Here is a 25,775-nt window from a genome sequence, read left to right as displayed (position 1 = left end):
TCGGTGAATCGTGCGTGGGGAGAGGTCTTTTCTCCCAGCCAGCCCCCCGATCCCCGGGTCTGACAGGCGGTCAAGTTCCTGCCGTGTGGGTTTGGTTTCTTGCCTCTGTTCTGTAGCTCAGTGGCTACTTAAGAACTCTCTGGGGAATCTCACTTCTGGCTCCTTATTGTCTTGGCCTGGAGCTCCGCGCCTTGCTCTCCTGGGCTTAGTGTCTGCCAGCAGGCACGCGCTCACCTTTTGATGAGCGCTACAGATGTTACGAGTCTCGGCGCTCGCTCAGTCCGAATGGGGCTGAATTGTTTGACAGGAGTGGACTTTGTTTTCTGCTGAAGGGTGTCATGAGATAACAGCTGGGTTTATAGAGTTGACGTCTATGTTCCAGAATCACACGCTGCTTTAGAATATCTGGGCGTCAACCCTCCACTTTCTTTCTTTCTTTCTTTTTTTAAAATTTATTTTAAATGTATTTATTTTTGGCTGCATTGAATCTTTGTTGCTGCGCACGGGCTTCCTCTAGTTGCGGTGAGCGGGGGCTACTCTTCGTTGCGGTGCGCAGGCTTCTCATTGCGGTGGCTTCTCTTGTTGAGGAGCACAGGCTCTAGGCGCGCGGGCTTCAGTAGTTGTGGCTCACGGGCTCTAGAGCGCAGGCTCAGTAGTTGTGGCTCACGGGCTTAGTTGCTCCGCGGCATGTGGGATCTTCCCGGACCAGGGCTCGAACCCGTGTCCCCCGCACCAGCAGGCAGATTCCCAACCACTGCGCCACCAGGGAAGTCCTAGCCCTCCACTTTCATCTTCAGGCATCACCTGAATCTTTCAGTCTTTCAACCCATTCAGCGAGCATCTCCAAAGTACCTTCTAGGTGAGGTTTGGGGAAGCTGGGGAGGGACCCAGGGACACTAAGACGGGGTGACTCGCCCTAAGCGGCGCATCCGGGGAGGGTGCCGGTCAGACGGGCCACGGCTGCAAGGTGGCTGCGGGGGCTGGAGAGGCGTCCAGCCTCCATCCGTCTCCATCACTCCTTCTCCACCAGGTGAGCGTATTGGAGGGATCGGTGAGTAAGAGGTTGGCAGCGCCCCCATCGTGGCTGGCTTGGTCGTCTGGAGCCCAGCAGTCTGTCCTGGCAGCAGCCCCCTCCCACAGCAGGGCTCCTCACGGTCTCGGGGTCAGCCCCTCCCTGCCCTGTCGGGGAAGGTTGTCATTTCTGAAACCTCATTCTCAGAGCTTCCTGTGAGTGTGCCGGTCCTCCTGCAGGATTCAGGTGACCTCCTCTAGGTGGCACGATGCCTCTCGTCTCAGGGTTTTGGCGGAGAGGCTGTGCTGATGGATGGTTCACCGGGTCCAGTGCACAAGCTGCTGACTCCGCTTCAGCCCCACCCCCTGTTCTCGCTCCCTCACATGATGCATTGCATCTGCATGACGACTGATCCTTCATGCTTGGTGGGGAGAACTTGAACTCCCCCTGAGGAGCGCTTGGGGTGGAGGTGCTGTAAGTCCAATAGGAATAGTATTGACCTAACATTCTGTGGCCGGAGGTCGTCACTTGGCTTCAGTTGTTCCGAATTCCCCCTCCCGGGATGTTGGGAGGGCAGGTGGGCTGTGATAACGTGAGGGTGTGCTGATCCTTGTTGGGGTCACACAGCCAGGGCTGATGTTTATTGAGTACCTTCTCTGCACATGTAACGTGCTCTGGGAAGTTCACGAGCGCTCCAGGGTCTCGCTGTTAGCTGGGACAACATTAGGATTCAGACCCCCACCCTGAGCGTGTGACCCCAAAGCCTCTGGTCCCTCCGCTGTCCCTCACTGCCTCAGAACGCACCTCCTTCTCATGGCTGGATCACCAGACATTGTCATTCAAGTTGGGAAAATACAAACTCCCAAACCGAAACGTTCACAGCCACTTAGAAATAAAAATAGAATCCTTGAACATTTCTTCAGTGCACTTCAAGGACGTGTTGAAAGTTCAGCTCCCATTTAGGGACGGGTTCGTGCTGAGTTTCCATTAACCCCAATTAACTCTTAACCCTTAGCGCCCAACAAGGACAGCCCTGTCAGCAGGGCGTCCGTTTCCTTTGTCATTTGAAGTAACCTCCAGGACCCGTGCACAGAGCTCAGCCGTGCCCTCGGTGTGTGGCCACCTCTGAGTGAACTGGTTCCCTGCGGCCCCGTGTACTGGGTAGTCAGCCCCACGGGTCCCTGTGTGTTTAGGTAGATCAGGCAGCATAGCGCCATTCGCCCTTCCAAGACTTTCTGCTTCGTCACCCCCGCTAGGTTCACGAGAGAAGTCGGAGTCCTCCCAGAGCCCTAGTACAAGAATGCTCCAAGTGGATCTGCCGCTCTGTTATGTTGAAAGTCAGGAACCAACAGCTGAAGTGAGAGAAAGCTGCTGCTGCCTGAATTCTTGTCTCTGGGAAGCTCCATCTCACTACACCATGGGAGCCACAGACAAACCAAAAAGATGCTTATTTTTAGAGGGAAATAAGTAGGTAAGCAGGCACTCCAAGGACTGGCCGTCCAGCCAGTTACCCAGCCGGGCAGGGTGTTACCTCCTTCAGTTCCAAGCCCCCTCTCGGCCCGGGAACGATGGGACACCACAGAAGCGTTGCCTTGGTGCTTTGAGGGCCACTGCTGGCTTCCCTGACCATCTGGCCTTTGTCCCCCCGGATCCTATCCCTTCGCTCACGCCAACGTCGGTGGCAGGGCTGGGAGGGAAACATCTTCTAAGATGTTTTCTCACTGTCACTTGTTAGGGGCGGTGATTGGTGTATCGCCCTTTGTCCCATGGGGTTGCCCAGAGGCTCTTAGGACGCTTGTCCTGTACGGTGGCCATCACTTTAGCACATCATTCTCTCCTGCTTCCCTTTCCTCAAAGAAGAGCGTGCCCTCTCTCTCCTCCTCCCACCCCCTTTTCAAGGGGAATGAGATGGACTTATGGGTGTTGTTGAATTTCATCCAAGTTTAAGTTCTAATTAAAAACTATGGTCCTGGGCTTCCCTGATGGCGCAGTGGTTAAGAATCCGCCTGCCAGTGCAAGGGACACGGGTTCTAGCCCTGGTCTGGGAAGATCCCACATGCCGCGGAGCAACTAAGCCCGTGCACCACGACTACTGAGCCTGCACTCTAGAGCCGGTGAGCCATAACTACTGAAGCCTGCATGCCACAACTACGGAAGCCCGCACGTCTAGAGCCCGTGCTCCGCAGCAAGAGAAGCCACCACAATGAGAAGCCCGCGTACCGCAATGAAGAGTAGCTCCCGCTCGCCACAACTAGAGAAAGCCTGCGTGCAGCAACAGCCATAACTAAATAAATAAAAGCAAGCTATGGCCCCCTCCGTGTCTTCCCAGCAGGAGGAAAGATGACAGCAAACAGGATTGGGGGCTTTCGTTTTGTTTTATAAGAACTGGTGGGTGGCTGGTGTATGGCTATTTAGGAACCATGAATCCACTGTGTCCCAGAAGTAGGAGTGGGAAGAGCCACTCCTCTGAAGGCTTATAGGTTCTTGACTTTAGGTTTCTTCTAAGACATCGCCCCTTCCTTAGTGGGGGTCCTGGGAGATGCTACTGACGGCGGGCAGCCGAGTACCCGAGCTCATCTCAGACGGGCCTTTTCCTCTTCATCGGGGCTGCGTATCACCCTCCCCCGGAACCAGCTGCATGCTCGGAGCAATGCCGTTTCCATGCACTCTTCCTAAATCAAAGCATGTTGCTTTCACAACTGTTTTGGGAAGGGAGTTTTTTCCCTGACAAAGTGAACTGCTTTCCGGCAGAGCGGGTGACTTCTGCATACCTACATGCCACTTGCTCTGCCAGCTCCGATGCTGCCCGTGATAGAGGGTACAAGGCGAGTCAGCAAGACTTGGGCGGCCTCTTCCCACCCTGCAGGATTAAACCTTCCTCTATCAGGCACTTCCTCCACCAAATTCAGTGTATGCTGTCAATGTTTACTTACAGAGCGTCTCACATGTGCCGAGAGATGCAGAGCTCGCCATCATGGTGCTTACCCTCTGCTGATGGCACAACCGACCCACGAACAAGGAGCGACACAGAACCTTCGAGAATTAAGTGATGTGGTACCGACCATGCGTTTGGCGTTTCAGTCAGGAGCCCCCAGGGAGGAATAAAACATTTGGAGAAACTTGCAGGGGAGAGTGGCACTTGAGCAGGGCTTGAAAGGCGATAGGAATAAGGAAGGTAGAGAGGAATTCTTTGCCAGCAGGAGGAATCACGAGGGTGAAGGCATGAGGGTGAGAAGTAGCTTGATGTGGGGAGAGGAGGTATCAGAGGGGAAAGCAGCCTCACACAGGACGCAGTGTGTGGATCCCAGCGGGCGGGGGAGACGGCCAGGAGACGTCCAGTCCCCTCTGCAGCTTTCTTACCCTGTCACCCAACCTCTCCAGTCCCTCCGCCCCCTTGTCAGTAAAATGAGACATCGTCAGCTGCCTGGTGACCTCACAGATGGCAGTGAGCGTGACGTGAAACCGTGCACGTGTGAGCACTTTGTGAAGCTCGGGGGGTCTGCGGCCCTGGGCAGCGACCTCATCACGGGACCCCTTTGATGTGATGGGTGGTTAACAGGAGCGGCAGCTGGGGGGACAGGGCTGAGGCTGACGTGACAGATCCACAGGCAGAAGGCGGAGCCCAGAGACTTGGCACCCAGGTCCCCTGGCGTCTAACGTGGGATTCCCACCAAATTAACATTTTCATTCTCTGGCCAGCTAAACTTGCAGAGAAATTTGGGGGTGTGGAGACAGGCAGCAAGCTGCTTTACTACTTTGCCCTGATTCTGACTCGCTCCCGCTTTCTCATTTTGCACCATTGAGCAAAGGACATAGCACATGGCCAATCCCGGGCTCATTTTGTGTGTGAAGCAAGATTGAGCTGCGTTGGGGGTCTCTCCTCTCCGAGGGCAGTGGGCGCAGCTTGGCCTCCGCACTTCTGAGCAAGGGACCCTGATTGAAAGATGTTCCCTGAAGCAGCACAGCGTGTGTTCCTCTCTCCCGTCCCATAGCTGCGGCTGTTTCCCAAGAGGAAGGCAGTGGCTCCAGTTAGAGACGAGCCTCGGGTCCCCCGAGGCCAGCCGGCTCCTGCAGGCCTGAGCGTCTGTACTGCGGGGTCTCAGCAAAGCTGCCGTCCTGTCCGGGGAACCTCCTGTCCCGGGCATCTCGGAGCGCAGCCCCCCTGGCCTTCCTCGCGTCTCTCAGACACTGACTCCTGCCTCTGGTGGACCGGGAGCTGGGAGTTAGGTTAGGACTGTCTTTATTCCCCTGTCGCCGGGTCTCCTTTCTGGCAGAGGCTGGAGAAATGGGCTCCTCCCTGCCCACCCCGCCCTCCAGGCATGTGCCCGGGCTGCTCAGTCCCATGGGGGACACAGATGTGCAGGAAAACCCTGCCCGCTCCAGTGAGGGGACTCGGGAGACGAGGGTGAAGGAGCAGACTTTTGAGCGGGACTCTGACCCGCAGAAATGGCGTGACGAGCTTGCCGAGCAAAGGCCCAGCAGCCGGAGGGGGCCGGGCACGTCGGGGACTCACGCCACCCAAGGCTGCTGGGCCGTAGGCTCTCGGGGTGGTGTCTCCAGAGCCGAGGTTGAGAAAGGCAGCTGGCACCAGATCATGGGGCCACTGGACTTTGTCCTCTGAAACGATGAGCGCTCGCGAGTTGAACACGAGCGGGTGTGGTTGGGGCTGACTGTGGGGAGGCGGCCTTGGCACCAGCTGGCTCGGGCCCAGGAGGGAGAGGACGGGGGCAAAGGGACCCGACAGCTCCCCAGTCCTGAACTGCCCGCAGCCCTCTGCCCACCTGATTCCTCTTACTTCATGTATTGTTACCCCTGTGTCCCCCCGCTCCCCGCCCCCCCCCCCAGGCTGGGTTAGGAGCCCTTGCTCCGTGCTCCCTGTGTCCCCTCCAGGACTACAAAAAACACGTCCCTGTGGTTTTCAGCCACCAAGTAACAGCAGTCATGGGACATCAGCACAGAGAGTGAGGAAGGAGTCAGGGGTCGTTGGAAGTTTGGAGTGGGAGCAGCTGGAGGTGGCTGGTACCCTTAACCCACCCGGGGACGTGGGCAGAGAGGCAGCATTGAGTTCTAGACCCCGTGTCAAGTTCACAGTGCCACCGGGACACTAAGAGCCGTGGCCAAGCGTCGCCGGCCGTGCCTGAGGACGGGAGCTGCGTGCTGTCCGTCAGGACCGGCAGGGTTGCCACAGGGCACATCTAAACTCAGCAGCCAGAAGAGAGAGGCACACGAGCGGCCCCCTTTGCCCCCTCCCGGGTCTGTCTCCGAGTTTGCTCCCAGTGACCAGTTTGAAGGTTTCATTAGAAACCAAAGAATTGTTCTTTTTTTTTAAAGAAACACATTCGGGACTTCCCTGGTGGTGCAGTGGATAAGAATCCGCCCACCAATGCAATGTTCGAGCCCTGGTCCGGGAAGATCCCACATGCCGCGGAGCAACTAAGCCCGTGCACCACAACTACTGAGCCTGCGCTCTAGAGCCCGTGAGCCACAATTACTGAGCCCACGTGCCACAACTACTGAAGCCCGCGCACCTAGAGCCCATGCTCCACAACAAGAGAAGCCACGGTGATGAGAAGCCCGCGCACCACAACGAAGAGTAGCCCCTGCTCACCGCAACTAGAGAAAGCCTGCGCACAGCAACAAAGACCCAACGCAGCCAAAAATAAATAAATAAAATAAAATAAATAAATGTATAGGAAAAAAAGGACACTCGGCTACAGCAGTTGGTGTCCCTTCCTCCTGTCATGAGTCGGGCTCGCAGAGCCCTTGAACAGAGACCGAGCTTGAACTGATCAATGGCATGTGGGCGTTGGGAAACTGCTTGGGAGCCAGGTGATTTATAATGTCATACAGGCCGGACAGGAAGACCCCGGAGGACAGGCTGTCTCTCGGCTTTTAATTTCTTCTTTTTATAAAAGAAAAGGGAAAACAGAAGGTGCCAAGCTTGGCTGGTCGGCATTCAGAGATGAGCAGTGGCCCCGCTGGACCATCAGGCCACCAGGGCCGTTCCGTCCCCCAGACCTCGCATCCACACCGCGGTGAGGCCAGACGTGCCGCCGCGCCGAATCCTCTGTCCTTCGCCACCCCGGATGCCGAGTCTGGCAGGGACTAATTTGCAGAGGACACCCGTTCCTTAACTAGCCCCAGCTTGTGCCGTGTCTCGGTCTGGGCTCCCCGCGCTGCGTGAGCTCTGCCCTGCGCGAGGGCTGCTGTTTGGCTGTCGGCCCTGCGCCTTCCCGAGCCCTGCGCTCAGTCTGGGCTCCTGAGCGGAAAAAAAGAAAGCACATCCCAGCCGCCGTCCAGCCCCAGATGTCACAGCCTGTCGTCCGAATCTTCCAAAAGAGCCCTTCACCGCCAGTCCCCACCCTGGGGACAGACCTGCTGTCCCGGAGCTGGACCTGAAAGAGCCCGGTGGCAGCGGACCCTCGTTCTCAGCTCGACTCACGCTCCCCGGCACTCGGTGGGCACCTCGCATACACTTCCGACTCTACCCTGGGCAGTGTGTCTGTGTGCTCAGTCCCTTTAAACGAGGGGTGCTCTCAGCGGGGTCCCATCCTACAGGGTCATATAAAATGGGGCCCCGTGCATAATAGGATGTTGATAAACGTCTGTCGAGGAGGAGGCTGAAGATGGATTGCCTCTTGGCGAGGAGGCCCCACGCAGCCAGCAGCAGCAGAATTCCCCGCCTGCCTCTGGGGCTGGTTCTGTGATCTCCCTGGTTTTAAGCAATGGAACCTTCTAAAACCCAGTCTTGAGGCTTCCAAGGTCAGATCTGACCTCCCGCATCAGCCACCCGCCAAGAAAATATCCAGCACCCACAGCTGGAGCACCGTGTTTTCAGCAGGGGGCGTCGCAGGTCAGAGGAGAAACACCCCAACCTCTGGCCCGGGTGCCCCAGAGTCCAGTTTCTAGCAGGCCAGGGCCGTTTGGGAATGTTTGTGACAAGCAGCTTTGTACGTGTTCTTCCACATGACGTGTCCCTCTCGCATCCTTCAAAAGAGAAGTTCATCAGTGGAAAGTTTCCCTGAAGTGGTCATTTTCCTAAATGACTTGCTGCTGGTGCTGCATACAGACTTGCCCGGCCAAGGGCTGCTGATGCCGTACCTCTCTGTGTCCTCAGGCCAGAGGGGCACTGGCGAGGGCTGCCCAGAGAGCCCCTTTCCTCTGCCTCCCCCATCACCCCCGCCCGATGGAGATGCAGCTCCTTCCAGAGCAGAAGCAGGGCTGGTTGTCAGCCCCCAGGAGAAAGCTCTTTCCCGAAGTCTCCCAGCCCGGGCGCCTGCCAGGAGACCTTGCCCACCCCAGCTAATTAGAACCTTTCCTTAAGCAGCGCTTCAGTCTCTCCTGTCATTCGTTCTCGCGGTGATAATGGACTTGGATGAGAGGTCACAGCCTCTCCCACATCCTGCTTTCCTTGCAGGCAGGGAGGGGAGAGATGGGCTCAGCCCGCCTCGGGGGAGCCGGGCCGAGCAGCCGGGAGGTGTTCACCCGCATCACAGGGCCAGACCCAACTCCCCAGAGTGGGCCCCACTCCCCACTTCCGGGCCTCGCGCAGTCAGCCGCATCTCTGGCGAGCGTCATTAGCAGTACCGTGATAAAACGGCACAGTGTAAATGTTAATAAGGTCTGATGCCTCCGCTGCTTCCGAGTGGCAGATCAGAAATGGTACCATCATCGTAACTCCAACCAGCAGCTTCTAATTCCTCTGCTCTCGGAGCCGCCGATTTGGCATGGAGGTCCTCACCTTCCCTCGGTTCCCAGCCCCAGTCTCTACAGTGCCACATTTACCCCCGTTTTCCTTTGCAGAGCGGGTTCAGATTTCCCACAGACTGGTTCCCTAAGGCCGGGTTTGGATTCTCTTTTTTCCTCCTAAGTAAACGCTCGCTTTCCCCTGTTCTCCAGAGAGGAAGCGTAGTGAGGGGCCCGGTGCCAGCGGCTCCCACCCCTCTGGCCGGGCTCCCACCCCTACCCCGTCCACTCCCAGCTTCCTGGTCCAGCCCTGCTCTTCCTGGTCCAGCCCTGCTCTTCCTGGTCCAGCCCCTGCTCTTCCTGGTCCAGCCCTGCTCTTCCTGGTCCAGCCCTGCTCTTCCTGGTCCAGGATGTTTCTCTGACGGGTTTGCCCCGGGAGCCACTGGCTCTGGTTCTCCAGGCTTTCCCTTCTCTTGAAGTCCAGGACGTTGCTGATGAACGACATCCTGATTGATCCTTTCCTCTGAACCCTTCAGGGTGGTGTCCTTCCCACCGTGCCATGTCATCAGGGCCCCTGCGTCCCCCACCCCACCCCTGGTCCTTTCTTCCCAGTAAACCGAGCGGGTCCAGGGTGCGCCTGGTGTTTGTTTCGGAGCCTCACCTTCCTAACTCGTGCTTGCACCAGCTCAGTGCCGGGCCCTCGACCCTTCAGTCAGTGCTTGCTGAAGAGAAGCAAGCGGGGCCATGTCCCTAGGATGTCACCTCGGATTTGCCTAGAAAGTAGCCTCAGGGCAGTAAGTGTGAGGAACAGCAGAGAAGCACAGCTCTGAGTTTCTGTTGCACCCCTGGCCCTGGGAACTCGCCAGGTGATGCTGTCTGACCCCAGGGAGCCTCTGCCGTTCCAGGTGCACACCTGGGTTAGGACCGGCCCTGGGGTGGCCGGGGGCTGCGTGGACGGTGTGCCCTCCCCACACGCACGTGTGCACCCAGCCTCTGCGCCCTCTCACTCTTGTTTCCATCACCAGGCTGTCTTCACTCTCCTCCTCGGACCCTTCACCTTCTTTGACGTCCAGAAGACCAAGTACCTGCAGATCCTGACGTCGCTGATGAGATGGATCGGTGAGTCTGAGAAACACCTCGGGTCTGCCCTTTCTCCCCTCCTCCTGTCCTCAGCCACGTGGGCCACGGCCACATGAGCTCACGGCCAGGGCTGCAACATGGCAAGGGCTTCCGTGGACTCCCGCGGGCCAGGAGGCGGCAGGTGCTCTGTGCCTTTTTACTGGTGGGGAAATCTAGTACCAAAAAAGAGAAGTCACTTCAAGGTCCCGTAACGCGGGCAGAGGCGGGGCTCAGCCCTGGACTGCTGATTCCGACCGTGCTGGGTCCCCCTGCAACCGGCAGGTGGGCTCCGGGGCTCCTGGGGGCCTGGGTCGGGCTCAGCCCCCTTCAGGGCGGGGGAGAAGCCTGCTGTTTGTTCTCATGGGCACGCCATGAGGCACAGCCATAGGACCCCGTGGGCCATGGTGGCCACCTCTGCGTCCCCGGCCACCAGGGCGGGAAGAGACACCCCATCTGCGGCACCTTCCAACTGTCTGATGCCCTGCTGAGCAGGTGCTCCACCATCCTCAGGGGAGCTTGGGGGTTTCTCCCCCATACCAGGTCTGCGGCCAGGAGCTTGGTCACCCCGACACTGTCCTGCCGCCACCCGGAAGGGCCAGGCTGCTGACCCACCTGGACCCGTGACCGGAGGGTGTGCAGTCGCTGCTGCCCCCCCCACCAGCAGGCGCTCTGGGATCAGTTGCCGCCTGTTTTGGTCTAAAAACAAAGATGCTCTTGCTGTTCTGGCTGACGGGCCTGGCGGGGGGTCTGCCCAGCCTCCAGGACCCCCGCGGGGCACTCCCCAGGATCCCCACTGCCCATCAGCACGGAGGTTCCCAAGGAACCCGAGGTTGGGAGGCCTTCCTCCTGACCCTCTGGCCCAGCTCCCGTCGCTGCTGCACCCGCCCTGATCAGGACTCGGGGTGCACGTTGCTCCTCATTCCGTGCTGGCACTCGGCGCTGGATCATGACGCGCTCAGGACAGTTTCTGGTCCAGATGGTCTCCAGCAAGTCCGGCACCTTCAGGCCCCTGGCTCCCCTCACTCCAGGATTCCGGGATCCCAGCGTAAGGAGCCACTGCGTCCCAGGAGTCCTGGTGCACCTCCATTTGGAAGGTGCCAGGTCATCCAGCCCAGCCCCTTCCCCTGCAGAGGCAGGCGCTGCAGCTCGAGGACGGGGCGGGCAGCCTCCAGCCCAGGAGCTCACGAAGGGGGAAGGCCCCTGCTGCACCCTGAGGGGACGTCTGCCAGTGCCTCGTCTGGAGCCAGACTTGCCAGCCTGTAGCTTCTTCCCACTCTTGGTCCTTCCCGCAAGGAAGTGAGGGCAGGACCGAGCCGTCCAGTGTGTGAGCTCTGGGGCCTCTGTAGCTCGATGAGCTGCCCTTCACCGTCCGGCTGAGACGAGGGAGCAGGATGACCCCGTCACACCTGGATGGGGCAGGAGTCCTTGTTGACCCGACCCGGTTGCTCTGACCCTATAGGCTGCTCTTCCCAAATTTCATTCACAGGCTCCAAAGCCCGGGGTTAAACTAACATGACCACCTGGGGAAAAAATGCAAACTCCTTCCTCAGAACGTAAGGATCACGCTAGCTCCAGGGTAAGAAGCTGGAAGGGAGCCTCCGTGGGTACCAGGAGGGGTTGTGTCCAAAAACTGGGATCAGAATTACTGGCCGTCCAATCTTCTCCATGTAAGTCCGCTTATAGGAAGTATTTGAAAGCCCTGGTGACCTCCAGAAGGAAAAGTTTTCTCTCGGTACGCTGTATTTGGAGAAAAACTCCTCGCTTCCCTGGCCCAACTCTGTTGCCCCAACTCCTCCACTCCCTGAAGTCGGGTCCCCAAGTCCTGGAGGTCTGGCCCCTGCCCGGCTCGGGGTTGGCTGTCCTTGAACTGCCGCACCAGCAGTGGAAGGGGCTCGTTAAGCGCTGGCTCCGTCGTCGAGGGGACAGAGCAGGGTGCGGGCGGTGGAGGGGACGCTGTGCTGTAGCTGACGTGATGGATTCCCGGTCAGCCCACGGGGGGAGCCACCTGGGTAATGACAGTTAATGGCTTCCATAGCACCTGGGGCCTGTTTAGCATGACGAGGTCCTCTCCGCATCTGGTGAGCGATGCATTTGTTAAAAGGGAGAAGGTTGTAAGAGGGAGAGGAGGAGGCTGACGGTAAATAGAGAGCGATTGTCTGGGCACAGGACGCCAGGTGCCCCCAGGCTCAGGTCAGACCCAGCTCCCACCTGCAGAGGTGGCACTGAGCTCCCGTTGCTAGCTGGCCACAGGGTCCTCAGGCCCCTCGAGCGGCCCCTCCTGCTTCTGCCGTTGGAGTTCTCTTCCTCCTCCTCCAGAACCGGGCTCACGGAGTGTCACTTGCAGCTCAGTTGCTTTAGAATCTCAGCTGCTCTTTCCCATGGCACAGGCCACCCTGGCCCCCGGTGACCCCATCCTGCCTCTCCTCCCAGCCAGAGCCCCCCTCCCACAGGGCAGCAAGGGGACTGCAGGGGGACTCCTCTGGTCTCCCACCTGCAACTTCCTGGGCCCTCGGTGGCAGCCCTTGCAGTGCGACAGAGCCAGGCGGCCGTGGCCTTGAGAGAGGGCACCCGGTGGAGACCAGCCCGTGAAGGTCGTCCGCACTCGTGTTTTGGTGGTGACATGGCTGTCTCCGCGAGTTGCTCGCCTCTTTCCTCCCTCTGATCCTTGAGATAATCAGGCGGCAGCAGCCTCTCCGCGAACCTTCTCCCGGAGGCGCTGCAGTGCGTGACAGCTGCAGTGGGTGACAGCACAGTCCAGTCCTTTGTCTCCGTGAGGGACTCAGGCCTCTGGGCTTGAAAATTAGACCCGTCTCTGACACAAAGACCTCTCAAGTGGAAGACAAATCGGCCAGTGAAGTCAACTCTCTAACATGTAGTTGAACCCGGGGTTCAGTTCCCAGCCTGGGGCGGTGGAGACACCTCGGTGTTTTCCTTCGTAGACCTGGTGGAAGGAGTTTCCCTGGTCCTGACCCCAGGCAGCGGGCGGCAGCAGGAGGGGGGGCAGGGAGCGAAGATTGTGGAATCCGGGGAGCCCCCAGGCAGCCCCGCTGTGGGAGGGAGCGCGCCCTGCCCACGGGACGTCCCAGGGGGGTGTCTCCTCTGGCCCCAGCTGACCCCAGGTGATTTTTCTAGAACTCCTCCAAAGGCAGTGAGCACCAAGGCCCCGTTAGTCCTCTCAGGTTTGTGCCAAGTTGTCAGTTTGCAATGAGCTCCCTCTTCATTTTGCTTCTGAACAGCAGCTGTGCGGCCGTGCCCCCCGACCTCCCTCCTTCCCACGCACCCTGCCTCTTCCCGCCGCCCAGATTAGGGCCCAGACTGTCCAAAAGAGCTGAGCGGGGAGCTCAGGGTGGCAATAAGCTGGCTTGGGTTCCAGGAAGACAAAAGGGAAGAATGAGCACCAAAGGGACCGGAAAATCATAAATAAACGTGCTGAGCTGGAAACGTTCTTGTGCGTAATCAGGAATTTGTTCTGCCATCTGTTGAAATGAGGCTGGGGCAGACTTGCAGGAACCCCACCCCGAGCAGGGGCCCGCGGAGCTCCAGACAAGCAGAGAAGCCTTTAAGCTGCTTCCTCCAGGGTGTTCACCATGCCCTCCGCCAGAAGCCCCTGGTGCTGCCAGGACGGGATCTAAAGGTTGGATGGCCTTTGCAAATAGCCGCTTGTCGGGAAAATGTCAGAACATGTCTGACACGCGCCAACATCGATTCGTGTCTTCTGCTGATCAAATAAGTTCTGGAGAGACCAAGATGCTGAGTCTGGGAGACCCGGTTTGCAAATGCCCCTGAATTTGTGTGGACGAGAGGGATCGATTGCCATCCCGGCAGGTGAAACTTGTTCAGGCCTCAGCAGACTCCCTGACCTGCCCCCCGTGCCGTCCACTGGCTCCTGAACGCTCGGCTCCGGCCCGGGTGCGCAGGCCGGCCGGCGTCCGTCGCCGGTGTGCACTGACGGCCAGGCTCCCTGTCGGGCGGTGGCGAAGGCCGGAAGATGAATCGGGACTGTGTGGAAAGCGCCATTGGCAGAGCTCAGCAGCGGGTCGGCATCCAGACGTCAGCCCCGTGCGCGTCCCTGCCCTTGGCGTCTCCGGCCACTGCGTCCTGGGAGCGGCCTCAGGGTGAGCCTCCCGTGGGGCTGGCCCGGAAATCAGGGACGTGGCCCAAGCCACCCCCAGAAAGAGCTGTGTCGCTGGATGGTCCCTGGAGAGACGTTGGGGCATCACCGGCTGCCTCCGTAGGGCCTCCCCTCCGCCCCACCCCAGCGCTGTGTGTACCTGGGGAACACTGGGCGGGGAGCCTCCCTGCCCCCACCAGCCTCCACCCCCATCGTCTTCAAGGAAGCCTGAGCCCAGGAGAAATGAGACACAGGCCCACCTCACAGGGAGGCTGGGCTTCCTCCTGACTTCCGGCTCTCACTGTCAGCCGCAGGCCGACCAGGGACACTTAGGGGACGCCGACGACAGCGCTGTCCTTCGTGTCCACAGGCCCAGCAGCTGTGGCACCAGAGCCTGGAGCCCTAAACCGCGAAATGGACCACTGGGGACTGTTCTCCCTGGGCCGCCCGCAGGGAGCTCTCAGGCTGGAAGGGGCTGCAGCAGCATCACCGCTTCACTTCCGTTACCAGCGCCCCACCCCCGCCCCCGCAGACGCCGCCCACTCGGGGACACGAACCGCTGGCTCGGCTCGGGGCTCCCCATCTGGCGTTGTTAAAGAAAACGATTCTTTCTAATAAAGGCAGCTCTGGCTCAGGGCAGCCCTCCTGGGTCTGGGTTGTCAGGGACCCACAGGGCTGCCTTCCCTCTGATTGTGTATTCAGAGCACCACGCACGTTACTCCCATCTCTGTGCTCCCCTCAAAGTGGGTCAGGCGCCGTCCTCCCCGACTGTTGGTGGATAAACTTGAGCCTGCCTCGTGAATTTTCTTGGCCCTGCCCGCCCCACCTCCCCCTGGCTGGTGCCCCAGATTTGTCTTCCAGACCGAGCCAGCAGGGAGAGGTGGGACCGGTGGTGTTAGCCCGAGAGGCAGAAGGTCCTCAGGAGGAGACCATCACCTGGGAACATAAGGGCTCTGGTTTTACCTGTCCCCAGAATTATCTGTGGCCGCGTGGCCTCCTCCCCCGCAGATCCGTGACTGATCTCAGCTGGGTGTCTCCTGGTGGCACTACTCTGACCTGTCACCACCAGCAGCGTGGGGTCTTCTACGTCTGAGCCATCTGTTCCCCACATCCTGTTGGCTCAGCGTGCCAGCTCAGCATTTGAATTCCTTCATGGTCACTCACTGCTGTCCCCTCACTCTCAACTGCTGCTTCTCGGGGGACCAGGAAGGACCCCCGCTCCCTAATGAAGGTAGCACATGGGCCCCCTCTGACCTTCCAGCCAGCCTTTGTCCTGAGCCTTTGCTGCTGCCCTGCCTACCCTCTCTCTGGGCCACTGTCCAGGGCTCTCCTGGGCCATTAAGGGTCCGGCTTTCCCTTGTTACACAACCAGTGGAGGGAATCCAGGAAACCCTTTTTATGTACATTTCATTTCAGTCTTAATTTTTTTTTTTTTTTTTTTTTTTAATAAATTTATTTATTTATTTATTTATTTTTAGCTGTGTTGGGTCTTCGTTTCTGTGCGAGGGCTTTCTCCAGTTGCGGCAAGCGGGGGCCACTCTTCATCGCGGTGCGCGGGCCTCTCACTATCGCGGCCTCTCTTGTTGGGAGCACAGGCTCCAGACGCGCAGGCTCAGTAGTTGTGGCTCACGGGCCTAGTCGCTCCGTGGCATGTGGGATCTTCCCAGACCAGGGCTCGAACCCGTGTCCCCTGCATTGGCAGGCAGATTCTCAACCACTGCGCCACCAGGGAAGCCCTCATTTCAGTCTTAATTTTATTCTTGGTTTTCTAAAAGTTCTCTCTGCAGATGCAAAAGTCAGTTGAAAGAAGAGGAACTGAAGGGTTCTGTCTTAAGGCTTTTAGGGTAGAGTGGACACTTAATCAAAGTTTGCTGAAGGGCCAGCCACGTGTCGCCAAATGACTCCTTTCATTAGCGGCAGGACTGACCTGAGAGCTCCGCTTGGCCCCAAGCAGAGGCCGTGGCTCTCCCGGCCACACCTGCCCTCTGAGCGGCCTCTGTTGTCAGCAGCTCTACTCTGCGTGTGGCTGACACGTGTGCTGACCCGGCCATCAGGCAGGGACTCCTGTTCCACCAGGAGGTTAGCAGGCCAGCTGCCTGGACTCTGGCAAGGGAAGAGAGAGTGAGGCCCAGGCGGGGCGAGGTGTCTGACAGACGCTGATGGTTACAGGCTCGCCTCTGCTCAGAATCAGGCTGCACACAAGCCAGGGTAAACCCCAGGCAGGCAGCCAGTTCAGGCAGCCATATCCGTCTACAGAGCTGGTGTGGCCCAGGGCAACCCTGGAGCTCTGGGGTTTACGTTCAGACCAGGGCAACCCAACGCCCTTGTCACAGTACTGCCTCTCCTCTTCCTCGCCTTCCTGTTTTCCCTCTGCATCCAGCCACTGCTTAACAGCTGTCTTAGCTCAGGCTACTGTAACAATACCACGGTCTGGGCGGCTTAAATGGCAGAAATTTATTTTTTCAGTGCTGGGGGCTAGAAGCCCAAGATCAAGGTGCTGTCAAGGTTGGTTTCTGGTGAGGCCTCCCTCCCTGGCTTGTAGACGGCCACCTTCTCGCCGTGTCCTCACATGGCTTTTCCTCTGTGTGTGCAGAGAGAGAGCACATACTCTGGTGTCTCTTTCTCTTCTTAAAAGCGCACGTATCCCATCAGATTAGGGTCCGCCCTTATGACTTCATCTAACCTGTAATACCTCTTTAGAGGCCCTGTCCCCAAATACAGTCACATTGAGGATTAGGGCTTCGACATACGAATCAGAAGGGGGGACAGTGGCAAGAAGAAAAGGTTAAGAAAGGACTGAGCGACCTTCAGGAAAGGTGACGGTGCGGAAGTTTTATATTTCCAGTCTCTGGGAAGGAGATTAGTCCACGAGCAGCCAGAGGCCCCTCGGCTGCGCTTTCCCAGCGATTACAAATGGAGCTGGCTCTGACAGCTTAAGAATGAAGAATTGAGAGCCTGCCGTCCCCGGCGCCACTTGCCATGCCTTGAGAGTGCGGAAAGTTGAAGGATGAAAAGGCCAGAACTCTTGATTTCGTACTTAAGACTTGATTGCTTCAGAGACTCAAATACCTGCCCTTTATCAAAGACCTGCGCCTCCTGACACACTTGGAGGCGGGGAGGCTTTGCCCTGAGTCCTTCTGGAGTAGAATCTCAGTCCCGTAAGTTGATTATGTAAACATCCTTCCCTTCTGCCTCCGTGATGATGATGATGACGACGACGACAACTACAGAGCTAGAATCCTCCAGAAACCACGGGGGCTGATCCTGCATGGGAAGGTAGTCTGATTGGCTTTAAATTCCCTCCCTTCAGTGGAAACCCAGGTGACTTTTTTGCAAGGGCAGCAATCACAGAATGTCTCATCGACTTGACATGAAATCCGAGGCAGCGCCAAGATGCTTCTGGAGCCGAGTGCATCTGCACGGGGAGCTTCCCCTTCTCCCCAGAGGGAACCCCTCCCAGCCAGAGACAGAGTGTGTCCTGTCTTCTCAGAGCATGAAAGGAGGCCCCACCCCGACCACAGCCTGTGCTCAGGTGGGAGGGTGATGACACAGGAAGGATGGACCAACGCAAGCACCAAAGAACCCGAACAGAATTCCTTTCCAGCCTCGCCCAGCCCCCTACAGAGAGCACGTGCTGACTCCCCCCAGATGACAGGTGGAGGGGACAGCTTAGCCTTGTGTGGCCTTCAGTGGAGGGAGGGGAAGTGTCTCTGATTCACAAAGCAGATAGGAGCAGCCCGGGGTCCTCCTGACCCCCAGAGCCCCAAAGATCAGCTGGCCCCTGGGCCAGAGACGCTCAGCAGGGAAGGGTCATGACTGCGGCTCGACCCGGCTGGGGTCACGAGGATGACCCCAGTACCCTCCTTGGAGCAAAAGGAGAATTAGGAGAGAACTCAGTATTGGCAAGTTTTCCTGCTTGCCTGGGCTTTCCGGATGGGAAATCAGGTTTTTGCGACAATAAAAGGAACTGACACGTTTTTGAGCAACTGCTGTGGGCCAGGCCCTGCCCCTGTTCTTCATTGTACCATCTTATTCCATCCTCCCAGCACCCATGAGCTTCCCTCTTTTTTTTTTTTTTTTTTTTGGTTAGGTATCAAAGGGAGGTAGAAAGGAACTTGATTTGATACCAAGGGTGGGGGAATTCTCTCTTTTTTTTTTTAGACACCAATTGTACTTGAACATTTGTTATTTTATTTTATTTTTAGTTTATTTATTTAGTTTTGGCTGTGTTGGGTCTTCGTTTCTGTGCGAGGGCTTTCTCTAGTTGTGGCAAGCGGGGGCCACTCTTCATCGCGGTGCGCGGGCCTCTCACTATCGCGGCCTCTCTTGTTGCGGAGCACAGGCTCCAGACGCGCAGGCTCAGTAGTTGTGGCTCACAGGCCTAGTTGCTCCGCGGCATGTGGGATCTTCCCAGACCAGGGCTCGAACCCGTGTCCCCTGCATTAGCAGGCAGACTGTCAACCAGTGCGCCACCAGGGAAGCCCAGCATCCCCCTTTTTAAAGGTGATGGAACAGAGGCACTGAGAAGTTAAGTGACTGCCCCAGGATCACACAGTTCAGTGGCAGAATCAGGAGTTGAACCCAGCGTAACTTGAGAACTTAAGCTTGTTTAGAAGAAGGGCAGCGGCCACCTCTCTCCCTCTCTCCTGCTCTTTCCAAGGGGTTAGAGCTTCACGAGGTGAGCTGCCACTCACAGCCCTGGCCTGTGGGTCTTGTGAGCCTGCCCAGTGGCTCTCTGTTCACAGTCGGTCCTGTTCTTTAAGGAACGGTTACCCAGCCGCCTGCTCCCACTTTTAGGGCTGAGCAACTGCTTGGTCTTCAGTGGTTCTCAGCTCAGGCTGACGTTACCCTGTCAGTTCCTCCCAGCTCTCCTGAATCTCGGGAGGCCCCGGCCCAGCTCTGATGACCCAGCCTAAGGAGAGACGCATGCGTGCCCCGGCACCTCTGAGGGCAGGGCGGTGGTGAAGAGGGAAGCTGGTGCAGGATCCTCCCCCGGACCCAGCTCCCAGCCTGGAGCGCCAGTGCCCGAGCTGGGATGGGCACCCCCGGCCATTCATTCGCATCAGCCCTGGCATGTTGATCCCCTTCTTGGAGAAGAGAGCGCCGTCCTCCTGACAGCCGCCTTGACAGATGGCCTCCACCTCGCACGTGTCAGAGCAGAGCCACTTACAGGGCTCCGAGAACAGCAAGGTGTCTGGGGGCAGCATCAGGGCCAGTCCAGAGCTCAGGGAGTTAGGCGGCTCCCCAGGAGGCAGGCCCACCCGGGCGCGGCACGCTGCAGGGCTGGCTTGTGGGGAGGGCCCGGGGCTGCTGACACAGGCCCCGGGGCACCGCTGGGAAGAGTCCGTCAGCTTCGCCCTTGGCTCTTAATCACGGCTTCACATATATGTGTGCTCCGGGGCCCTCAGGGATTAAGGATGAGGGATCTGGCCTTAGTGGGCATGTGTCCCCCTCCTCCGTGACAGCTGTGTTCCTTCCATTGCCTGCAGAGGACACAGCAGGGGTCAGGGCCGGGCACGGGCCACTGGGCAGAGCCCTCCTGCATTCCAGAGAAGCTCTGTTCCAGCTCGAACTTCCACCAGAATGTCCCTCTGACTCGATGACCCAGGACCACAGGCCACCTCCCCAGCCCTACCCAGCAGTGCCTTCCCTCTGCAGGGCAGGTCGCCCTGGTGGGCACAGCCCGGGGAACTGATAGCCTCTTTTTCCTTTAGCTTTTTAAAGACTGGCCCAGTATCACACCTCAGGCCTAGGTTTTAAGTGTCTCGTGCAAATCAGGGCAGGTGACCGAGGGTTACAGTGAGGAGACCTGGGCTGAGGTTGGGGGCAGGGGGCAGAGATCTTTCTGATTCCCAACAGGTCAGGTGCTTCACTCACACACCGCCACAGAGCACACGGTCACAGTAAACCCATGTTGCCCCATCAAAATATAATGCGAGCCAACTGGGGAATTTTCGATTTTGTGGTAGTCACATCTGAACATTTAATTAATTTTAATAATATGCTTATCCAACCTAAGATACCAAAGATACCTTTTCAACATGGAACCAATATGAGAAAATGATGAATGAGCTAGTTTACATTCCTTTTTCACACTGAGTCTTTGAAGTTGAGTGCGTTTTTTAGACTTGGGCATGGCTCATTTTGGGCCGGCCATGTTCAAGCTCTCGGGAGCCTCATGTGGCTCATGGCTGCCGTGGCAGACAGCACAGCTGCACGTGCTTCTCCTTCAGAGCTCGAGGGTTTTACTGCCACCTGCTAGGAGGGCCCTCAGAAGCATTCAGCATGCCCAGAGGTAGCCCATGCATAATTCCAAAGCCAGTCTTGGAGAAGGAGCAGAATGGTAAAACCATCATGAGGGATCCCATGTCCCATCATCACACTTTCAGAGTGACAGCCTAATGGGGCAGTGGGGAGGGCAGGGGGCTCCTGGGAGAGCTCTGTCCTGCCCTCCTCCAGGCAAGGAGAGTCTTGGCCCGAGCTCCCCAACTCCGGTGATGCTCAGGCAGGTGGCCCGGTTCATGCCAGCCCCACACAGACCCCAGAATCCTGTAAGGAAGGCGGAGCTCTGCACAGCCTCACTGCCACTCCGAGTGCCTGGGAGAGCCCCACCATGGCCCAGAGGCCAAGGCAGAGCCCCGGAAGGAACCCTCCCCTCTCCAGCACCAGCGCAACCCACCCAAGGGTGGGTTCCAGTGCACGAAGGCTGGAACTGGCTTCTGACCACTCTGACCTCCGCCTTGACCCACAGCCCCAAGACAGGCATACTGGGGCCACTGGTTGGACTCCCAGAGCCACGGACCCAGACCTCAGACCTCTGCTCATCTCCACTTGGCCCCAAGAATGAGTCAACTCCAACTCCTCTGAGGTCTGGGCCAGTTCACCTCTTTATGCAGCCGAGGCCCCAGGGTGGAGGGGCGTCCGGGAGAGCAAAGGGAGGAACCAGGAGGGGCTGAGAAGTCCACATTCGGGGTCGTTTGTTTTTTCACTCTCATCTCCTTATAAGTCTAGACCACCTTTACCCTTTGGCAGGAGTTCAGAGGGTGTCGGCTCACCGGCCCAACTCTCTGCAGAGGAGAGAGGCTCTGAGGTCAGATAGACAGACAGCCGTGAGGCAAGACAGCTCCCAGCTGGGGCCCCTCATCTGACTCTTGCTCACGAAGAAGGGAGGAGCAGGAGGCCTCCGCGGACAGCGGCTTTTCTCCTCTGACCGCTCAAGGGAACTCATGGATGACTCGTTAATGTTGTGAGAATGCATCTTGATATAAAGTATTATCTTGACCTCCATACTTGAGGCTGCTGACGTCCCCAGGACAGAAAGCTAGTACTGACATGACCCCACTGACCTGCCACCATCCTGATACTGTCACCCTGGACGTGCCTGTGTTGGAGGGCCATTCCTGGTGTAAATTTTACTTTTAACCTGACCTCCTCAGAAAAGGAGGCGGACAGATGTCTCCTCTAAGCTGTGCTCTCAGGGCTCAGGATTTGTACCGAGATTAGGACTTGCCTCCCGCTCCTGTCTCTCTCCCTCCCTCCCAAGGCAGCGCATGTGGGGAGAGCGGGGAGCAGCTCCAGGTGGATGAATATGCTGAGGGCGGAACACTGCGGGGGAAGTGAAATCCCGGGGCCCTGACCCCCTGTCGCCGCCCTCACCAGGCTGCTCCTTCCCTCCTGCACCGCGAGGGGGACAGCCGACAGGTTCTTCCACGTCAGCTCTGGCGCCCGGTTCCCCTGTGACCCCCAGATGGTCTTCTTCCCTGGGCTTGGACATCCCGAGACAGGGATCTCCCCGTCTACCCCGCTGCCCCTCCGCAGCTCATGTGGCTGTTAGCCAGTTCTTTCTTTTGTAGTAATTTGTGTCCTGTAAGTTCCACCCGGTGGGCCCCCTGGACCTTAGGCTCCAGAGGACCAGGACCATAACTGCTGGCTCAGAGCACCATCCCCAGATGCCCAGAACAGTATCAGCACAGTGGGCCCTCACTACATCTTTGCTGAATGAACGAATGAATGAATGAATGGTCCTGGTGAGCCCCTTGAGCCACACAAAACAAGCGCAGTTGTTTTTACATGGGCTCTTACCGCAGGTATTAAAAAAGAAGTCTCCTGATCCCCCTCGTCACCCGGCAGCTGCCTCTTCCGAGGCCGTCAGCCACTCCTCGGGTGACATGTGTCAGGCCCTCACCTCCTCCCCCCACAGCATCCTCCCCGGCAACTCGCTGCACCTCCTCACCCCTTGGAGCAGGACTCTTGTGCGGGATGCGGGTGGATGCAGGTGGGTGCGGACTGCTACGCTGTCCATCACGTGGGCTCCCTGAGCACAGCCCGTGAGGCTCAGAGAGAAGCCCAGCCCACCCTGCCCTCGGGGAACTGTGAGGCCTGCTCACCCAGACGGCAGGACCGCTCGCGCCCTGCCCCCCTCTCCCAAGCGGCCACCCCCGCCTCCCACATGGCCGTGACCAGGTGGCGCGAGCTGCCAGTGGCCGCGCCCGAGCCCTGGGCATCCTGTGTGCACTGAGAACCCTGCTCTCCGCCAAACTTCCTGGCCGTGTTTGTCACTCACAACCTGTCATCCTCATTTCATCTTGATTTATTATCAGACCTAATGAGTTTTTGGAGCAGCTATCTCCCAGGGACGGGACGATCAATCTAGGAGATGGCTGTTGGACTCTGCTTCCCCGGCAATGAGGGGAGGGAAGGGCCAGGAGCAGAGGAGTGTGGTCCAGAGGGCAGGGCCGAGCGGCCCTGGTGCCAGGACCCCTCAAGGTCAGAGCCGCCGGTCAGGGCTGTCCAGACAGCTCGCCTTGAAGTCAGCGAGCCAGTTTCTGCCTGCGTTTCTTATAGCCTCTTGGAGATGTAGGGCTGAGGAGGAAGATGAGCAGAGAAGCACCAGCCAGCATCCCAGCTGCAGGGAGCAGTGATGAGCTCACGTCCCAACAGCCAACTCCTCCCTGCCTCCTCCACGCCCACCAGACCCAGGGCCCTGCAGCCGAGCAACAGAGGATTTCCCCACTTGTCTCTTCGCCAGTCCGTGCTGGCCTCGGCCTGGGCCAGGAGTAGCGCCGGGTCACCGGGGGACACTCCGCTAGTGGCACGACAGGATTGAGCTCTTGTCTTACAGCAGCTGCCCCCTTTGCCCCGACCCTGGTGGCCCACCTCTGCTGGCAGAAGTGTCAGCTGCAGCCTCCTGAACAGCTAATCAGCAGGCGGCCCGGGGGCCAGCTGTAGCCGCCCCACCCGCTCAGCTCTGCTTCCTAACCCTTTCTGGCCCAGGACAGATCCCCTGGCACACGGGGGACTCCGCCTCCACCCCGTCCACCCTCTCCCCTGGGGGCCTCCCTCACATCCTGCCCCAGCTTCCTGGGTGCGGTTCTGCCACACAGATCTCTGGCCCGCACACCCCTCCCGCATCCACCCTGAGAAATGTGACGAGCCAGACTGCTGGGGTCCTGGGTGTCCCCGAGGAAACAGGGAGGCCCTCACGGGGTGTCCTGTCCCAGCCCCGAGAGGGTTCAGCCAGAGGCAGCTCCAGGACTGAGACCTCAAGGGAGGGACTGGGTCACCGCTTGCCCATTGACCGACCAGAGCTGGCAGGATCTGGGATCCCCCTCAGTCGTGGGGCCCTGGGAATCAGGGGCGGCGGGGCCGGAGCCGGGTGAGAGCATCAGAAACAAATCATCGTCTTTACTGGCAATTTTCACAGGCCTGTTCCCTGGCTCCCCTCCCCCCATCCTGTCCCCAGCAGTGTCAGCAGCTCTGATGAAAAGTAACAGATGACATTTCCGTTGAGCCCACTTTCAAGTGTCATTGTGGGAAAACATTGGTCTGGCTCCCCGTGAATCCTGGAAGAAAGGCCTCTTCCTTCCAGGGAGCGGGGAGGGTATGACGTGGCCCGAGGGGACAGTGGGGGGACCCCCAGCCTCCCACTTGGGAGGAGCCCTGAGCTTCCGACGGGCCGGCAGGCAGTCTCTTCAGCCACTGTTCCTTCACGCTCGCCTGCGTCACTCCCTGAGAAGTGTCAGGTGTCATCACGGGCTCTACCTGAGCGATGGGGGCCCGGGCTGGAGGGGCTGTCAGGTCTGGTCTGAACAGAGACAGCAGCGGTTTATGGGCTCCAACACTGGAGACAGGGACACCGGTGGTCCCTGGGTGTGCCGAGTGGCTAAGAGTGGCGGTTCTAGGAGATCTGGATAACAGATGCAAGAAGCCAGAGACTCAGAGAGAGACTGCTCGATCTGGAAGTATGTCTGTCTTCTGGGAGCACCGGCTGGGAAGCCCGGCTCTGGGTATGAGACCCACAGGAGGGCCGCTGTAAGAGGTGCAGCCAGCCTGGAGCTCTGTTTGCTCTGAACAGATAGATCATGGGTCCCCTACCGCTTCTGCAGCAAACCCGGGTCAGAGTTACTCCCTGTAATTCTGTGCCTCCTGCCTGTGCCACCAGGCCCAGGAGAACAGAGCCACATGCCCTTGGCCTCCAGCCTTGGACTCAGCTCCCACCGGCCTTGAGCTTTGGTGCCATTTCTTCCCTCGAGTGACCCCAGGTACCTTCCTTCCCGGTGTTGGCCCCTGAGTGCCTGTCCGCCTTCACTGTCGCCCCTTAGCTGTCCCTAGCAGGTGCCCTGGCCCAGGAGGACACCTCCTCCCAAGTGCTCTGTGCCCCTTACCCCTCCACCCCTGCTCCTCAGACACACGTTCTTTAAGCCAAAGGAGAATCAGGAAGCTGGCAGGAAACCCCCCAACCCCCAGACCCCTGGGGCTGGTAAGGGAGCCGGGAAGTGCCTGGCCAGGAGCCTGCACTCCTCTGAGAAGACAGCGCGTGGCTCCGCTGCTGGCCCCCCGTGCAGCCCCCATCGTGCCCGGCCCTCACCCCCAGACACCTTCCCTCACCTGCTGGCATGCGGCGTGTGCGGCATGTCCCCGGCGGCAGCCACTGCTGACCTGCCCCAGAGTGTGACCCTCACGGCCACAGGAATTTAATGCTTCTTTCTCATGGGGCTTGGGTCCCTCGGCAGGCGCCCCCAGACCAGAGACTGTCCCAGGTAGGGCTGCCCCTCCTTCCCTGGCTGACTCCCCTCCTGTTTTCCAGCTTTCACCATCATGATCGTGCTGGCCCTGGTCCACATCGGGCATGGGCGTGGGGACGGGCACCCGCCGCTGGCCGACTTCTCCGGGGTCCGGAACCTGTTTGGCGTGTGCGTCTACTCCTTCATGTGCCAGCACTCCCTGCCGTCCCTCGTCACCCCCGTCTCCTCCAAGCGCCACCTCACGCGCCTGGTCTTCCTGGACTACGTGCTGATCCTGGCCTTCTACGGCCTCCTCTCCTTCACCGCCATCTTCTGCTTCCGCGGTGACAGCCTCCTGGACATGTACACCCTCAACTTTGCGCGCTGCGATGTCGTGGGCCTGGCGGCCGTGCGCTTCTTCCTGGGCCTCTTCCCCGTCTTCACCATCAGCACCAACTTCCCCATCATCGCCGTGACCCTGCGCAACAACTGGAAGACGCTTTTCCACCGAGAGGGGGGCACGTACCCCTGGGTGGTGGACCGCGTGGTGTTCCCCACCATCACCCTGCTGCCCCCTGTGCTGGTGGCCTTCTGCACCCACGACCTGGAGTCCCTGGTGGGCATCACGGGGGCCTACGCGGGCACGGGCATCCAGTACGTCATCCCCGCCTTCCTGGTGCACCTCTGCCGCAAGGACACCCAGCTGGCCTTCGGCTACGGGGCCATCAACAAGCACGGGTCCCCTTTCCGCCACACCTTCTGGGTGGGCTTTGTGTTGCTCTGGGCTTTCTCCTGCTTCTTCTTTGTCACCGCCAACATCGTCCTCAGCGAGACTAAGCTCTGA

The 25,775-nt window shown here is 58.8% G+C and overlaps 1 protein-coding gene across 2 annotated transcripts in view; it reads left to right on the top strand.

Moving 5' to 3' along the window:
* Nucleotides 1-25,775, top strand: part of TMEM104 (transmembrane protein 104) — a 59,625-nt gene extending 33,850 nt beyond the window's left edge. For both annotated transcript variants that reach the window (XM_007185631.3, XM_007185632.3), the window contains exons 9-10: nucleotides 9,724-9,817; nucleotides 25,015-25,775. In XM_007185631.3, the coding sequence (XP_007185693.2) occupies nucleotides 9,724-9,817; nucleotides 25,015-25,775 (855 nt within the window). The remainder of the gene's footprint in view (nucleotides 1-9,723; nucleotides 9,818-25,014) is intronic.

Source organism: Balaenoptera acutorostrata, chromosome 20 (genome assembly GCF_949987535.1).
Source record: "Balaenoptera acutorostrata chromosome 20, mBalAcu1.1, whole genome shotgun sequence".
NCBI classification, from domain to species: Eukaryota; Metazoa; Chordata; class Mammalia; order Artiodactyla; family Balaenopteridae; genus Balaenoptera; species Balaenoptera acutorostrata.
This window is presented reverse-complemented; position numbering and strand designations above follow the sequence as displayed.